Source organism: Harpia harpyja, chromosome 1 (assembly GCF_026419915.1).
Source record: "Harpia harpyja isolate bHarHar1 chromosome 1, bHarHar1 primary haplotype, whole genome shotgun sequence".
Classification (NCBI taxonomy): domain Eukaryota; kingdom Metazoa; phylum Chordata; class Aves; order Accipitriformes; family Accipitridae; genus Harpia; species Harpia harpyja.
The window spans coordinates 105592179-105610506 of record NC_068940.1 but is presented as its reverse complement, the minus strand read 5'-3'; the positions used below and the strand labels follow the sequence as shown (position 1 = coordinate 105610506).

The 18328-nt window shown below is 43.3% G+C and overlaps 1 protein-coding gene across 1 annotated transcript in view; it reads right to left on the bottom strand.

Moving 5' to 3' along the window:
* Window positions 1-8740: 8740 nt before the first annotated feature.
* LOC128151064 (vasoactive intestinal polypeptide receptor) overlaps window positions 8741-18328 on the bottom strand; it is a 122012-nt gene continuing 112424 nt past the window's right edge. The window contains exons 12-13 of the mRNA XM_052808067.1: window positions 17132-17173; window positions 8741-15607 (exon numbers count right to left, since the gene is read on the bottom strand). Of these exons, the coding sequence (XP_052664027.1) occupies window positions 15416-15607; window positions 17132-17173 (234 nt within the window). The 3' untranslated portion in view covers window positions 8741-15415. The remainder of the gene's footprint in view (window positions 15608-17131; window positions 17174-18328) is intronic.

The following is an 18328-nucleotide window of genomic DNA, read 5'->3' as shown; positions in this document are numbered from 1 at the left end:
GCTGTCTGCTTGAGATGAAATGATTATATTGCTGGTACATTGCTTATATTGACCAAATCTCCAGTGACTATAAAGAGAGCTTCACTATAAAAGTGCTATCCAGGAAATAAAAACAACATTATTTCAGCTTCAATAGATTAATAGTAAAGTTGAAATTTGGGCCTGAGAAGTTTGCCAGTCTTAGCAAGTTTCACAGACCCTGAGCTACGTTGCTTCAGTTTTTGGTGCCCATGAAATTTGTACATGAAAAAGTGCCCCAATATAATATTTGAGAACAGACAGAGTTAGTAGAGAGAAACACACATGTCTTGTCACATGTGCAGAAGAAAAAATGGAACAAGCAAAGGTCTGATTTGTTGTTCCTCCCATCTGGAGGGTAAACCTGACATTTCTGTCTGCCAATAGCAATTTATGGTGAAGCAGACCCATAGGGAAGGTTTCTTCATGTTAAATCAACCAGCAAAAGAAATGAACTTTGTGTTACAACCAAATAAGAAGCTTAATCACAGTCTACATGTCTGGGTGCATAAATAATTTAAACATATGCAGCTGCAATTTCAATACATTAAACCAAAACTTCCCAAACAGCCCTGTGAAAAACAAAAATTAATATTCCGTTAGTAAAGAAACTGAATATATTTAAGTGCAGGTTTATTCTCATTTGATCTCTGGGGAGAGAAAGAACTGTTTATGACCTACAAGGAAAATTACTGTGTTAATGATCACCTGGTGGTTGTTCTATCCCAGCTAATATCTCTTTACCAGAGTCATGGTTAAATTCACTCTCTGCTGAACCCACGTTGACCAAAAGATTATTCTAAAGAGTACTGTCAGTGGGCCAAGGTCAGAAGCTTCAGGTATATTACTGGAGGTAGCAAATGTTTTCCCTACTTTTTCGAAAAATTCTGTATTTATATTTTACTTACAAATGGTAACCTTCACTAAGTGTTAATGTAGTAAGGGTAATTATGTTCTTAACAACAGTAATGTCCTTTCTGGTCGTAAGTATATTTTTATATTACAATACTCAAGGTTTCTGTATGCGGTGGTCACCAAAAGATTCTTATTACAAGAATTTGTATTCAATATTGTATTCAATATTCAATATTAGAAGCAAACAACAATTATATTTATATTTTTAAGGAAAGAATATTGTGAGGTATGCAGGTGTGTGTTCCAAGCAAAACTATAATTGTTGCCGCTTTCCTCCTCCAGCTTTGAACTGAAATGAGTTTGTGTAGCATCTTCCTCTTCATCATCATATCGTTTTATTGGCATTTCCTCCCACAATACACATTTCTGTTCACAAGAGCTTGCTACTAACTTTTGTGTTCACTGATTTGACAGGACCTAGAGTAGCTGTGTCTCAGAAGGTCAAGAACAGCTTTGGTTGCTCATAATCCATCCATTCATTGAACGTCCAGGTTGCCCTTGGCAATGCCTCTGTAGTCATCAGCTTAGACCTTTGCAGAGCAGTTCACATCCATTGGGAATCTCTAAATCCCTTCTTTACAGTTTGCATGCAAAACATTCTGGGAGAAGAGGTCTTTGCATGGTGAACATTTTAGCCCTTTCAAACAGAAGAATTGGTAATTTCGATGTCTGCTCTGTCTTTTAGTTTCCAAAGTTCTAAATTAGAAAATCTGGGGTTGTTTGAGTGTATTATGTCTCTCAGTTGCCTCAATTCATCTGCTGCTCCTCGACAGATGAATTTTCCCCTAAACTGAATTAGCAACATTGACAAGAGCTCCCTAGAAAGGAGTTCAAATGAGTGGCTCTGACATTAACAACTGCATTATAGATACATAAAACTGGGTGAGAGGAATTTCACCCAGAAAGTCAGTACAACAATAACAATTGCTCTTTGTTTTCTGTTTACAAAGCTGACAAAAGTTTTTCACACTCTGGCCCACTTAACAGGGAGAAAACAGTGATGCTCTATGTGCAATGAAATGTAGTTTTTCAACTTCTTGCCTCTGGAGAGAGACTGGCTTTATGGAAAGAGACATTGGGTGGAAGGTTTTTCCACATTCGGTGGCTAAATTCAACCTACAGTTGAATGGGATCTATCAGATGCATTCACCTGGCTGATGCTAGGAATTTGTACCTGCCGTGTTAAGATTATATGAAGAAAGCAAACCTATTTAGCTGAAGTGCTCACATCTGAGGGGCTCAGAACAGAGTGAAATGGGAGTTCAGGATAATGGGAATCTTCATTGTCCACCCCCCCAAGCTGCACTGTATTATTTTTAATTTGCTTTTCTTTTGGTTCACAAAAAGAAAAAAACTTTGTTAATGAGTTTTTGCAGCCAGATTCTCTGTACAATAGCGAGGACTTTGTCATTTATCTTCATTGCTGGAGTGCTTCATACCTCTGTGTCATACTACACTTCACCAGCACTTTGCAAATCCTTTGCTTTTTCAAGTACTTGTTTTTCTTCTGACAAGAGATATGTTCTAGCTGAGTGTGTGTGATCCACTTGGAACCTGTCTCAAATGCTCCCTAGAAATTTCTCTCTTGCCAGAGTAATTACTACTTTACTCTTTGACTTAATAACACCTAAAAAGCTTTTTCACTGTGATCAGACTGTAGCACTTCAGATAATATTGAATCTGAAGAATTTCACTCTTGTTCAAGGCTTGGGCAACTTCATGAACTGGAATATTACTATGGATCTGAGCAAAGAATGTTCCATTAATTTATATTCTGCAATGTAATTAGATTGGCATTTGCATAATGAGAGTTGCTGAGTATGTATCTTTTGTTGACATTAGGAAAGGTGCCCATTGACTCATATCATTGCTTAGCTCCACAGATGCAACCCTTATGCTTCTAATCTGCCACAAAAATTACATGTATTATAACTATATACAAATTAATCATCCTGTACATAGAAGAAGTGAGCTAATGTAGTAAGATATTGCAGCAACCAGAATGAATTTTGATCACCATTTTGGAAACATTACCCATGTAGAAAGATTATTGTAGATAAACTAACTCTGCTAAGATTTCCAGTAAGTTTAGTTTTACTTACAAGTTGCCACCGTAGACAGTAGATGTTACTAACCTAGTCCATACAATATTCTGAGAGGGTGGCCCAGGCCCCAGCTCTTTGGGTTGTGCTGTTTTGTATAACATTATGCTTTGTTTCACTATCTTAAGTCTTTCCTAGCTTGAATAAATGTCTAATTTCAGTTGTAAATTAGAAAAACCTGCCACGTCCTACACAAGGAAAGAAGACTGTGCATCTAAAAGATGTACCATTTGCAAAACCTACTGAAACAGAGCCCAACTCCCCAGGCTGGTGATTAAAACTGACCAGGCTGGGAAAGGGATTGGAGAACACTACCATGTAAGCCCCGGTTTCTTCCAGTTATAGAAAGTCATAACAATGCGACTAGAAAGAACTGAGGGGTTTCCAATTCTTCTGTTGAATACCCTAGTAAATAAATTCGTCTCAATCAACTATGCTCAATGTAAAAGGACTCGATCTTGAAGAGCCAAGTTGTTGCTCTCACTCTACCTAGTTGCTCTGGCTGTAAGGTGAGTTAGTGGAAGGGAGGAAGTGCTGTCCTTTCTTCTTTTTTTGTGAGCACGTTTGAGTTTATCTTAACCTTTTTTTTCTTTTTCTTTTTTTTTTTTTTTATAATTTCAAATGGCAGAAGTGAAATGCTCCATTTCATATCATAGTTGGTTTTTTTTTTCCAAATGATATTTTTATGTTTCTTTTTTTCAGGGGAAAAACCTGTAATATGTCTGTTTTAACATTTTGCCCAAAATAAACCACAGTTGTGGGTTTTTTTTTTTTTCATACAACTATAGGGTTTTTTTCCTTCCCTTCCCTCCTTAGCAGCCAAACAAATGCAATCAGTTATTCACACAAGTCCTAATAATCAATCCAGTTGATGAATGCCAAAGCTTTCCTCTGAGATGGGGGAGCTGGTGAGAGCCTGGAATTGAGGCGTACTCTATAATTTTGATTCCAAGCTTTATCCTTGTCCAGCTCTGGCCAGAATGTCAGTAATCCTCTCAGAAACTGGTGCCTTGCCAGTAATGGAAGCAGGAAAGGAGAAAACCGTCCAGTCTTCTTCCCCCAAATGACTGTGATTATAAATAACCTTCTAATTTACAAACAGATCCTTGGAAATGTAACCACCATGAACCAAGAAAGGGGTAAGTTCAGACTCAACCAAGAGTAGAAGGCCAGACAGGCTTTGGCAGCAGGAGGACCAGGCTGGGTAACTTGCATTTGTGCTTATTGCTGTCTCAGGGACGCAGGAGCCCTCTGTTTAGACTCCTATCTATGAACTAAATAGGACACAAAGAGAGAGAGCTGGAGTTTTGCAGAGAACTAGATCACGCAGGCACTGACTTGGTGGCAAATACGTGATGGGATGCAATGAAAAGCTGCACCCAGTCCAAACCAGAAATCACATTACAAGCATAAATTTATTACATGTAATAAATTGCTTCATCACTGCACACTGAAGCCATGTTTCTATCAGATCCCCATATTTTTTGGCTGGGAGCAGATAGGAGGTAATGAAATATTATGGCTTGTAACTGCTTTATGCCAAAGAGCTCAGAGTTAAGCGGTTGATAAGAAACAGCCATTGATGAGGCATCGCAGTGTAGTAAATCTGTAAGGGTTGGGGGAGGCAGATTCTTGGCAGCAGTGGCCAACTCAGTATTGGGGTCTTGCTGCCGCTATTCTCCTTCCTTTGTAAAATAAGATTCACATGTGGATTCAGGTAAAAAGTGACAATGAGGTGCAACCATTTGTCAGGACCTGCCAAAAGGAAGGGGAAGATAGACAAATATGTGGGTGTTGGTATGACATGGTTCTACCCTGGTTTTCTTCATATCACATATTGGCATCACTGTGCTTTAAAAGGCACTGCCCAGCTCCCACCCACCCCTCTCTGTTTCTAAGGACTTTTGTGTCACCTGCTAGAAAAGTGGAGAACGCTCCAGAGCTAATGACGTGCCTGCCGTGCTCACTCATGTGACATCTTGGCTAGAGACCCTGTTTTGAATCTCCTTTCTCCTTGACTTGGAGCTGCTATTAAGTGACAGCATTCCAGTTTGTCACCCAGGATGTCTAACTACCAAGCTATTGAAGTTTTGAGTTGAAGTAATTGTCCTCTTAATGTTTGGAGAATGAAGTGTGCTTTAGAGTGTCTTGTTCTTGGTTCCCCAACAAGCACACCATCCCTCAGGTTTACAAGTCAGATGTTGTTTTCCTTTCTTTCCCTCCCTCTGTCCCAGTCAGTGTGCAATAACTATGTAGAGTTGCTCTGAAAACCAAGAGCAGGTGTGATGCTGACTGGTTTCAGCATGCCAAGATAGTTCCTGTACTCTTAGGCTGTGTGTGATAAGGGTTCAAGGCTTTGATCTCAACTGGGCAGAGTGGAGATATTTCCAAGGGGAGAGGTTCAATCAGTAGTGTGATGGAGCAGGGATGGACTCTAGGAAAGGGTTCATCACTGAGCACCATAAGGGGGGACCTAATGCCACATGCACAAAACTCTTGCCTTCTCTGGTCTTTGGCTGCAAGGCCAGTTTGGTTCTGAGAATACCACTATGTGGGAAATGGCTATTTTGAGATGACATTTCAACTTACCTGGCTTTGTTCACATGATCCAACAGAACGTTAAATGCATGGGGAGTTCTACCAGTAGGAATGATTCCTCTGTGAGCATGTGTCAGCATCGGAAGAGGTTTTTAAAGCTTTCAAAGTGTATGGTGTTACAGCAGCGATACAGTGCTTAAGCTCATTGTGCCACACTTCCTTGTGAGTCTTGGACAATCCAGAGCCTTTCTGAACTTGTCTGAGGGCAGCTGGACTCTTTCTGCAGATTGTGTTGAGCCACAGTTCTAACTTTATATCCCCAGTGGGAGGGAGCGAATGCAACTGGTTGCATGTGGAGCGAAGATAATTTAACGGCTAAAATTGATTCACTACACGGGAAATTGCTTTAATGTCATGGAGATCACTAAAGTCCTCGTCCTGGCATTTTGCCATGGAAACCACAGGGGATCAAAGGAAAAGGATGCCATTGGCCATTTTCAGTCATGGCTCTTTCTTATAGAGAACGATGTTTTTGCAGTCATGAAAAGCAACTTCACCATTGATCTTACACAAAGAAGCTCTAAAAGTCAAGCACAAAAACTTCCAGACATATGTGATCACATGTTCTATCAAATTCAGAATAATGGTGCGCGTCTAAGAAAAGCAATGCTGTGCTCGTTGTAAACCTGGAAGGATGGCTCTTGCACAGAGGACACACAGCAGGGATTGAAGATGGTTGGGTTGATTTTTGCCTCAGACTTCTTAGGTGACCTTCATCAAAGCCACTTACACTAATTAATTTCTGCGCAGTGATTGGAGTTCCTCATATGGAAGACATTTTTTTGGCAGTATGTGATTATCATCACCTCTATAGACACAGACTAAATGCAATTGGCTGATCTTCCCTTTCCCCAGCCTTTGTAACCTGTTTTTCTGATTTCTGATTTAATCCACAGAAGGATCTAGTGAAAGTCAGTATGCAACAGCTTTACTTCTCAGAATGGCCCAGAGCATTAGACCCTTTGCTTTTACATGAAAATGGTTAATCCATGCAGAAAGGAGGGACATATATAGCAAAGACTTGTCATCCATAGTTGTACATTTGGCCTTTATCGGTAGTGTGAACAGTGGGTGCAAATCAGCTTAAAAAGGGGATGATCTGTGGAACTGGCCCTATGGACAAGGAAAAGCTCATTGACGTCTCACTGCGATCTATTTTCACTGCCTAATATTCATGTGCATTAAATAATGTGTCTTTTACACAAATAATTACTGTTCACTTGTAGTTGCCTGCTAGGCATTTCTCCAACACAGAGGAAGGCTCATGCTTTGTTCTGAGCAATAAAGACCTGGAAAGACAGCGCTAATGAACTGGGCACACAGCAAGGATGAAACACAGACACGATGCAGCGGCAGATGCAGCACCCTTGGGAAAGCTGGAGGAAGCTGCCCAGCTAAGGTCACCATATGAGGCTCAGGAGGTATCTGGTCACCTGGCGGGGTGGGAAAACTGCCAGGGATGAGCACACAGTCCCTGCAGGCTGAGCACTTCTGCTGCTCCAGGGACCAGTGTACAAGATGCCAGTGCCTGGCATGCACAGTGTGTCGAGGAGGCAGAGACAGACCCCAGCTTTGCAGTACCACCAGCTCCATGCAGGGGCAGTGAAAATGGAAAGGAAGAGTGTTAAGTCTCATTAGCCTTACTGGGTAATTCTGTGCCTGAAAGGAGTGTTAATTTAAATGGCTTGCTGATGATTTGCAATCAACTAGCAGAGATCTGGAGGCTTTGCAAAATCCATGTTCAAACACCAGTCCATTTCTTTCCATGGCAAGAGCTACTTTCAGCCCAGAGAGTATGTGAAGAGATTTAAGTAGACAAATTTGTACTGGCATTGAAAAGATCCAATGAACTCTGCATTTCCAAAAAATCAAGGCATTCCTTTTGAGGTGGATAAACAACACATTCAGAGGACTAACTTAACCTATGTCCCAAAGGCAAACTAACCACTAACAACCAACCAACAGGATGCTTAACCCCAGACCTGGCTGTTGTGCTTCCCTTTACACCTGCAAGTCGTTAATTACCCACTTGTATAATTATTGCTACGGTCAGATGTACTGTATTTGTATATGCATATACAGTACTGAGGTGGATGGGTCGAGGGTCTAGTTGTAAGAGCTGCAGGCAGGATGTTCTCATGATGCTCAGATTATGAATTTACACCACCAGTGCTGTGGACTCATCTGGTTGTGACAAGCCCAAGTCAAACCACTGCCTTGAACTGCAGACTGCATTGTAAGATGCCCTTGGTCATTATGCATGCCAAACATTGCAGAGAGCACTGGATGGAAGCTCACTTGTGCATCTTATGGGTAAAACATTTTGGTTTTTTGCAGCAGTGTGGGATTTCTGCAGGTGAACTGGACCCATGGCATCTGCTCTTGAAAAGCTGCTCGCAGGTTCTCCTACCACGTGGCCTAGATGACTGGCAGTCTGAGTGTGTTCAGTCCAGAAGGGAATGAGAACAAACATGTTTTTTCACATATTTTGGAGTTTTCTTATTCGTGGAGGGTGGTTATGAACTGCTACAGTCTGTGATGTAAAAGACAGACCTTAGTTTTGTCTGTCCAGCCAGGGTACTGGAGGGGATACTCATGGGGATGAATTTGAACGGCACAGTGTAGTGAGACAGTTGGAGGATATTCCAGCATCCAACCCTACACTTGTAACAATCAATACATGTATATGTGTGTGCATGGGTGTACGTACCTACAAATAGAGGAATCACTTAACATCTCTTGATCATGGCAAAAGAACCATAGTGCGTTTGTAATTGCATGATTATTACCTCCATGCATGAGTCCTACCTCCAAAAGACATCGGATCCAGCCACCTAGCTCATGCAGCGGTGTTACCTTCATTGTGGTGGTTTTGGGGATCACTCATGCTGGGGCTGGTACTGATTCTTCTGCTGGCACAGATGTTCTCAAAGGAGGTCTCCCATTTTGAGAGTGATTTGGTCTATCTGGCTAACCTTAGAAGTATGAGATCATTATGCCTAACTCTAGGCAACCACCTTATCAGCTCACTACCTCCTTCTTAGCCTTTCCTCCTCTCTCCGTGTCTTTTTCAGGACTGAGAAAAATAAAGTATCAGGTGGAACATCTTAGACACAATGTCTTCACGATGGTTTTATTGCTTGTTTTCAGCAGTGTCAACCACAGAGAAGAACCTCCTCTGAAGCAAGGAGATGAACCAAATACAAAGGAAAAAAATAGCCGATTCATTGCATATGTACAGAGTCAGAACAAAATAAATAACATTGGGCAAAAGGCCATGAAACAAGGCGGAGACTTCACCTGTGCTGAGCAAGCCGGCCTGTTCTCACTGGCATGAAGAATACATCACAAGCACCTAGCTACGTAGAAGTCCACAGAGACAGTGATTCTCTGTTCACAGCCAGTTTTCATCACTCTTTACTGTCAAAGCCTATTTACAGAAGGGCAGAGCAGAGGTGCTTACAGTTTGAGTGAGAAGAGTCAGTTGGCACCAGCTACTGAACAACAGCTTGAGGTGTTTGCAAAATGCACTTTTGAATTCAAAAGTGCCTCTTCAAACTTAATTTATCATCATCATTGTATCAAAAGTATGTTGGTTTTTGTTTTTGTTTTTTTTTTAAATGTGCTATTCAGATTTATTCTATGTACAAATTTACAATATCCACAAAACTGGGGTATAAAACACTAGTGCTCTGCTGATGCCAATTTGCGTGTCCTAAAGGCCTGGCCCTCAGAACCAAATGGGCATTATTTCCCTTACAGACCTGTTACGTAGTTTCCAGTCCCAATATTTGTCTTCTTCCCTGTGATTTCACAGTACACTAGAAATAACCAGGGTTTCAAACCCAGGGCTCTTCAGTATATAGCACAACACCATGCAAGCAAACAAGGAGTTAAGACGTTCAGACAGTAGGCGGTGGAAGAGACGGTCCGTGGGCCCAGGAAACTCCTAATTCCTAAAAGCCATACTTTACAACTGTACAGATCTCCAGGGGAAATAACAAGATCAGTCATTGTAATTATACCTCATCAGCCTGGTATGTAAATACTGGGTTTGGGGAAGGGGTGAAAAGTTGACTGACTGAAAGAAAATGGATTGAAATCCATGCTGTTCTGGATTTTGGGACATCTGACTCCACATGCTGGTCGGGGACTTAATTCTTTTCCCTATTACACCAGTTCAGTTCCAGAATGATACCAGCAGAGTCATTCCAAATTGATACGGGTATAGATGAGGCCAAGAGCCTCCTGCTCTTCGAGGGTCATCTACAATCAAGAAGCATTATGGTCCTTGCCACCGTAAGCATCGGTGTGGGAAAAGTGCAAAGCTGCATTGCGAGTCAGGGAGCTCAGGACCACAGTCCTTGTCTCCAAGAGTTTGGCACATTCATTGGTGCAGAGATGCCTTGGGGGGAAGCACCCCAGTGTCAACACCCCAGTCAAGATCATTGCTTCAGCTAAACGCCCTACCTGAAAGCAGAGAGGCTGGGACACAGCAGGGAGGGAACATGTTTTACCTGGGCTTTGGTGTTAAACCTAGATTAATCTTCTAGAGAAGAAACATTGCTTCTCAGTCTCCTTGCTTCTGGTACCACATGGATTTCCGTAGGCCATTTATGAAACCAAGCTGAACTTGTGCGGACAGAATAAAATTAGCTTCACAAAGACACATATTGGCATTTCCAAGTTTGAGAGATTCCCTCTCAGTCTGAAAATATTTCATATTTCCTGCAGAAACCCTTGTTTAAAAACACTGTGGTGAAGGTGGAAGGAATGGAGACAAAATAATCCCACCAAACACCTTTAATCCCTGCCGCAGAGCCAAGCGATGTTCACTCCTAAGCTTTGGAACTTCATTTTGCTTTTTAAAAACCACTGGCAGTCTTTTGTTAATCAGCAGGTGCATCTCTCTCTGAAAGTATTTCCATCAGACTGGAGCAGAGATTTGGTTTTAATCCCTTCGCTCACGCAGCCCTGTGACACAGACACCACCCCGACTCATTGCTTCTGAGCTGAACGGGAACCAAGCGGGATATTGAGAAAGAAGTAAATCTGCTGATTAGTTAATGTTCAAAACATTTTTTCTCCAGTAACACCTTCCTGGAGAAAAAATATAACTGCTTCCTAGGGGGGAAAAAAAAAAAAGAAAAAAAATCAGGTGTTTTGTCTCCTGGGCTTTTTTTTACGGTGCTGCTGCATATATATCTCTGATTTTAACAACTAAGTTCAACTTAATGCCCTGAAATTCTGCAACAGCCTAGAATTTCTTTACTGCTCTTTTTAAAACCCTAAACATGGTCATATTCTCATTTATTGCTCCTTGTAAGAGGGCCACAGAGCAATATAGGTCCCAGTTGAATAGAAATTATCTACAGTCTAATGTTAGCATTGAACCTTGTACCTCTAGACCTTGAGAAAATAATTTAATTTTAATTGTTCCATACTTACTAATAATTGTTTAATAGTTTAATCACTGAAATAGAGAGTGACTAATTAACAGGAGGGGTTTGATGTCTCAGTGGTATAAAAAGGGTGCAAACAGTTCCAGGCTGAAGATAAAGGAATTATTCTAAAGGCAAATTCCAGTTGTGGTGTAATTCAGGAGTCACTTAAATGAACTGATTGGTGCAAGTGGGATCAGAATTTGGCCTCATTTCTGTATAGAGTTTTGGAATCTAAATTCATGATCCTCAAACGCATCTAAAAGCCTAACACATCCAGGTATGCTTCTTAATCTTATTTTGCAGAAAATTAATGCAGTTGCCTTCACTGGAGTCATTCCTGTCTTACACCAGAGTTAAGGGGGTCAGACTGATGCTTTGTGAGCGACAGCAGCAGTTCTGAGTACTGCATCGTGTATTCTGCACGGATTCAGGACAACACAGTTTGGGGTTGCAGTGAGGTCCTTGAAGTCTGTTTTATTGATGAGTTGGATGAAAAACAGAGTAGAGGAGGCCAAGTTATTGAGCCAAATTCCTGCACTAAGCCACTTAAACGAGGACCTGATCCGAGTGCCATCGTTCACTTGATTGCTCATATCCCCAGAGTGAAAAGCTCTGATTTCACCACTGACTCCTCTGTTCTCCTGAAATACGAGGCCAACGCAGGTGGACTGGCAGCTCTGCACTGCCTGCATCGCTGATATTGCCATGCCTGTCACAGCAGGTATATTCAGCAGATTCATTTAATCTCTCAAACACCCTTGACAGCATAATGGCAATGTGGCTGCATGTTCGGTGATGAAATAATTGCAAATAGGGTGCCTGGGGGCACTGTTCTCGGCATGCTAATATAGTCAATGTTTTTTGAAGGACCCCCTCAGTTTCAGTTACATCCTATCTTCAGGCTCCCGTGCAGAATAGTCTGGTGATGCATCTCAAGGGCTGCAGAAGGCCTTGTGGCATCGGTAAATAATCAGTCAAATTTTTCCCTGTCATGTCTCTAAAAGGCAAGCCCATTCCTGCTGCCTTTGGCATATGGTTGATGCTGGCACAGGTTAGCACAGGGCTGAAATGGAAAAGAAGCTGTAAATACAAAGCAGAAGGTCCCTCCTGCAAATGGAGTTACAAGCACAGGGAGAGGAAAAGGAAGGTGAAGAACAGCAAAGTGAAAATGCACAAGGTTTCTCACTGCTCATGGCTCACAGATATTGACCTTCTATCCCAGCAAGGCTGTCTAAAACAGATGGGAAGGGTTTCCCTCACACCTCCCAAAGGAGGTTGCTGGCAAGGGTGCTTCACTTGTGCTCATCAACTCTGTGCTCAAACTCCTCCTTTGCTTACCTGGGATTTAAGTTCACATATTAGGCACCACAGTGGATGCATTAAGATTAGGCAGTGCTCCTCTGCAGCCCACCCATTTCGTTGGGCATAAATAGCTACGATGACAGATAAAGAGGGTGAATGACTTTGCAGCCTGATGAATCAAATCTTTCCCACACTGATGTTGCTTCCAAACTCTGAATCAGTGAGAGGAAGCATTTCATGCCAAGGGGAACAACTTGGAAGCTGAGAGCGAGCTTTCCCTTGCTGCTTCTGGGTTTCCTTGCAGCTAGCCATTCACCTGGCGAAATGCAGAGCTAGGTCAAATCCTTGCTTTGAACCAAGCGCAGGAGAAGAATTGGTGGTACTGGTGGGACTTCTCCGGCATCTTCTGTGTGAGTCCTAATCCAGGTCTGAAAGCACTCACCAGAGCAGCACCAGCACCAAACACAAAGAAGGTCCTTGCCTCCGAGAACCTCACGGAGATTTCAATGGGAACCTTGCTCCTGGGGTGTCAGGGCATAAGGGCTTCAGTGCAAGCAACATGGGGAAATTTTAAGCACACTCTTGGTTTCTCTGGATTTTGGGAATTAGAGAGCTTCTAAGAGAGGATTTTGATGATCTTATGGCACATCGGTGTTGGATTCTAACTGCTAATGATATGGTTGCAGTGTAACACAGCCATAACAAAGATGGCTTGCACCTGGCTAGCCTAGGGTCTCATCAGCACTTTAATTCCAGGACCATGGAGCTCATTATGACTATCTTCATAATATCTACCTATCCTCTCAGGTTTTGCAGGCTGGGTAGCCATGGCTACACTGTGACACCATCTGAGCTAGCTCACTGAAAACCCATGACTGCATGTCTACCCTTCACGGCAGTTGTATCAGGGTATCTCATGCCCTTTATTGACTTCAGTCCTCTACACTTTTCTCAGTCCCCCACATGGAGAAATACTCTGGAAGCATCGAGCTCAGATGATAACAGGTATAGCTCTGGGGAAGGTTACAGCATGGAACAACTGCCCTCTCAGAACCGAGAAAGGAACTGGATGTCCAGATCTGCAAACTCTCCTCCTGGGCTCAGTGTCGTTTGTTTGCAGTGAATCACAGATGCTTAAGGCAAGCAAACAAGCAAGCAAAACAAACCCCAAACCCACCAAGTTAAAGATGCTTCCCTTCGATGAACTACATTTCATTATGAAGAAAAAGAAGTCCAGGTGCTGTTAGATAAGGTGGATAAGTTTTGATCTCCGAACTCCAAAAGAGGAGCCCACCTTCCTTTCCACGTACATGCATTGGTGACCCAGACTCTCCTTCATGAGGACAGTGCTATGACATGTTATAGTAGGATGACAGCAGCCCAATTACTAAGTGTGCACGTGAGCTGGGCAGGGATTTCCCAACCCCAGTGTAAAACTGGTGCAACCCCATTTGATGCAGTTGGGTGGGACACAAACGCGAGCATCCTCACCCTTGTGTTGGCTGTCTTCCGACTGGGTTTGGGATTGCGGGGAAGGTCTCAAACGCAGGGCCTGGGAGCGCGAGCTGCATGTGATGCTCTGCGAGCCACCGGCCTGGCATGTCTGAGCGGGGTTCGGTTCCACACCTCTCCTTCGCCCCTCCGCCAAGAAAAGGAAAGCAAAAAAACCTATTCCCTTGATTTTAACAGGATCTATGTGCGTTCATCAAATAGGGATTGCCCCTATATGGAAACTAATAGGCCTTCAGAAAAGAGGTAAAATACACATGCACATCTTAAAGATCTAACAATGCCTTCATCATAGGATGAAAGCTCCTCGCAAAAGCTGAAGAAGAAATCAACTTAATAGCTCCTTCACTCCTTCCTGACTCCTGGAGTGCCAGTTACGTGCTGAGACAACCTTGTTCTGATGAAAGCAATTCTGCTTGCTGCTGTGACGCTAATTTTTTCATCTGGAGAGTGGCTCCTTATGGCAGGTCTGATTCAATTAAGGATTACAGGGTTCTACATCTCCCTTTCCTGGCAGTGTGTGCTAAGCAAGTGCAAATGAATTACAGACCAATTGTTTTCCCCTGATCCCTGATGATCCTGGGTGCGTTAATGCACCAAGATCTATGGGCAAACTTAAAAAGAATGAAAAACACAGCCATGCTCTGCTTTTGGCATCTGTACCTGGTTTTTATACATGCAAATTGAGTTTCCTGTTCATCGAAAACAACCAAACAAAACACTATGTCATGAACACAGTGCAGAGAAGGGCATTCATGCTGTTCCTTCTCAGTGACCTGCTTTTCCAGAGGGCACCCAAGGGTGCTTGGAAAGCTTTTGCTAACAAGGAGGGTGGGCAATTAGCAGAACACACTGCAGCACTGGGGCATCCTCTGAGGGGCCTTCCTGGTGCTGCAGCTTCGTCTTCACACGTGTAAAACTCAGAGGCAGGGGCCGTGTGCTGGCCTCTCCCCTTCCCTCTCCTCTTCCTCCTGTCCCTTCTCCCCGTGTCCCCAACTCTCTCTCTTCGGTGCCTTATCACCACCTCTTATTAACGGGACTTTTGGCACATTCATATGTTTGGCTTTTTTTTTTTTTTTTTCCCCTGCTTCTTGCCTCCCTGTCTCCTTTACTGGCTCATTTTTTAAAAAGTGCAATGTATCTGTTTCAGAGATGCCGGTTCTGGTAAAGCCACCAAGGACTTGGGCTTTCCCCTCCCTTACCCCCTACTTCATTATTTATGACACATCAGGATCTCCCAGGCTCTCCTCAAGTGACCGGGACCTTTACTCATAGTTATCAACCCCTGAGGGCTTGAAACGTAAGAGTGAAAGGTCTGAAAAGAGGGAGAAGAAAAGTATTTCTCTGCCTCTTGGCTTGTCTGATCTTGTTCTGGATGCCAGTGGCTTTTCCAGTTTTGTGTCCTCTGTTGGCTCGTGAGGAGCATGTCATTTCACAAGGATTTGTCATCGTATCGCTGATTCCTGGGGATCCTTCTGTCTCTCAGTTTCTCTCTTGGATGCTCAGTGCTCGGAGAGCATCTCCCCATCACACCAGAGAGAATTCGGCCTGGAAGCCAGAGCACCGGCGTGTCTTTGGTGAGCACTTGGTCAGCATGGAGATCTGGGTGCTGAAGTTGGTGCCGTTGCTGCCTAAGGAAGGGTGGTGATACTTCATGTCCGAGCCCAGGAACCGCTCCAGATGCCACCTCCGCCACTTTCGCTTGAGCTCAGCTTGGACCTAGGAAGAGGAAAGACAAGAAAGTCAGCGGAGAGGAGAATTTTCTATTGTTCTGACTTGATTGTGTGAGTAGCCATAGGTGACCCACCTACCAAGGGGCCAAGAATTATTTTATAAAGGTCACTAAACTCAACCTGGTCAGAACTTTTAGCCACATAGAAGAGAGGTGACACTCCAGACAGTAAACTACTAGAGCAGAAATCCCTGAGCTTCACCAGAAAGGAGAGCACAGGAAATTTCTTATCTGATACCGTGAAGGTGTGAGACTACTTACTGTTAATGGCAACATATTCTATACTTTGTGATTATAATTAAGATTTTTTTTTTCACTGCCGTGTTTTTGCCCAAATAAAAATGATTTAACTATAGCTTGTTTGTAAAGCTGTCAATACAGTTGTGCTTTTTTGACAGAAGCTACTTGTTCCTGCTCAGGGAGTTTACAGACATCATCTGGTTTACACTGCCCAGATTCAAATCCTGAACAAATCTGGCCACCATCCCTGTCCCCTCCTGCAGCCTTCCAGTCCAAATTTTTAGATAACAGTATAAATTAGATAAAACAGCTGTGTCTGAGGGTCTCTGGGATCAGCAAGCACAGGAACAGTACAATACCAGGATGCAAACCCCAGGACTGGAAACGTGGGAAAGGCAAAATCGATGCCTGTAAGGTAGAAACAGGTTTACCTGGCACTGGTCTGTGCCTAACAAGTCACGTCAATGCCTGTATCAGTTTTGGATCATTAATAAGTTTGTGTGGTACTGCCCTACTCTGCGAAGGCTTACTGGCAAAGGTCTCTGCTGGAGCTGGGCTGTCTGCCCTGCATGCCACTGCGTGATGTACACATGGCATCAGCGTGGCTGAAAGCAGCATCAGAGCTGTAAGAGAGCAAATTGTGATTCTGGACACTCTTCCTCTCCCTAGGAAGCTGGAACACAAACCCAGATCACAGCTGCTTCTTTCTTGTCCGTGCTCAGTTTATTGAGCTGAAAGCGCTCCAGCTGACAGCAGCTCCAAGTTTTTAGTTGCTCACACCTACTTGGTAGCCTTCGCGATATGGGTTTAATCAGTCTCTGCTGAATTTCTTACAGGCAGATGGAGCATGGTACAAAAATAACACTGCACTAACGAGCCTCCATCTTGGCAGTGGGCCTGATTCTGCAGAGGATTCATTGAGGCACTAAGCATGACTAGGGCTTAGAAGATGGGCTTTATTCTTCCCTGCTGAAGGTGGTCCTTTTGGATCAGGGCTTATGCAAGAGTTCTGCTGATGCCATCTCATGAGTGAAGGACAGACTTGGCAGCAGCAACACTACAGCGTGCACAAAAGTCCTAATACGTTTATTAATTGTGCTGGAAACTGTCAGGCAAATGGTTGACTTGTTTTTTCTGGAGTGAGTGATTTGACTTGGATGCTTCCCCCCAATATGGTAACATCAGGAATGGGACACTTCTCGATCCACTCTCCACAAGCACTCAATTTGCCTTAGCTGCAAATATTAACCAAACAATACTGTTGATCTTACCTCCCCATTGAGAAAACAGTACAGAACAGCCACCACAAATCCCTAGGGGAAAGGAGAGAACAGGCTTTTAGCACCTCTCAAACTCACTGCAGCCTTGGAGAAAGGGCACACTGCTGGGGGGCTGCTAAGGTGCCCCTTAGAAACCACTTGATTGAATTTTCCCTATAAAAGGAGCAGGAGAAGACTGGTTAAGGTACCTTGCAGCAGATGTACGGATGTGAGTTCAAAGATTGCTCCAGGCTGGTGTTTAAAGCCATCAGGAGTCGGGTCAGCTCTAAGAGGGGCACTTGATCATTCAAACTGGGGCATTAGAGGGAACTGGATGTGATACTAGACCCACTTTTCCTGCTTGGTCTTGTCAGCTGAAACTGGGGAGATCTAAACATGCTCACTAGTACATCATCAGGATCAGAATGATCTTAGACGTGGTATAGGGCTAAACTGTTCCTTTCCCATCTCCCCTGCAGTGACACTTCACTTTTGAGAATCACAGCTTTCACTGAAGAAAAACCCCCAAACTTATCCTAGCCCTTATGGTTGCAAATACTAAAGACAAGGAATGACTGTAGATCCATTTATCTCTTAAAGGAGAGATGCCAGATGTGAAGTGATGGTGATGTAGACAGGGATGTTAACTCATTCACCACTGAACAAAGCATGCCACTGACGTGTGTATGGTACATGGTGACAGAGAGATCCTGCTTGCAGGCTGTGAGAACACAAACTGGCTAGAGATGATTAATGCAGGGATGCAGTGGGATAAAATACATAAATAAATGCTTTTTTTCATGCAAGGGCAGGGCCAAGGTTAACAGCCCAACACTGGAACTGAGTGAAGTAAAGCATGTGGAGGGGTCTAAGAAGCAAACTTCATCAGGGCTTCCTAAAGATTAATGCAGAGGACAGCCCCATTATCCATCCTCATGGGGAACGTGTCTCCTGTGCCAATGAAATGGAATCCTGCCTGAGAAGGATCTACAGGCAGGATTTGGCTTATTAACAGAAGAGAAAGTTCATGCAAGTCAACCGGTTGAAGATAGACTAGGCTCCTGTTAATGGCCAGAAAGACACTCCTCCCAAACGTGATTTATCTCATCTCACACCATGTCAATAATACTTAAACTGAACCAAGGTGCTCATTTTTCTCCCTTGAGTACAAAAAAAGCATGGGGAGACTAACTTATAGAGTTACATTTT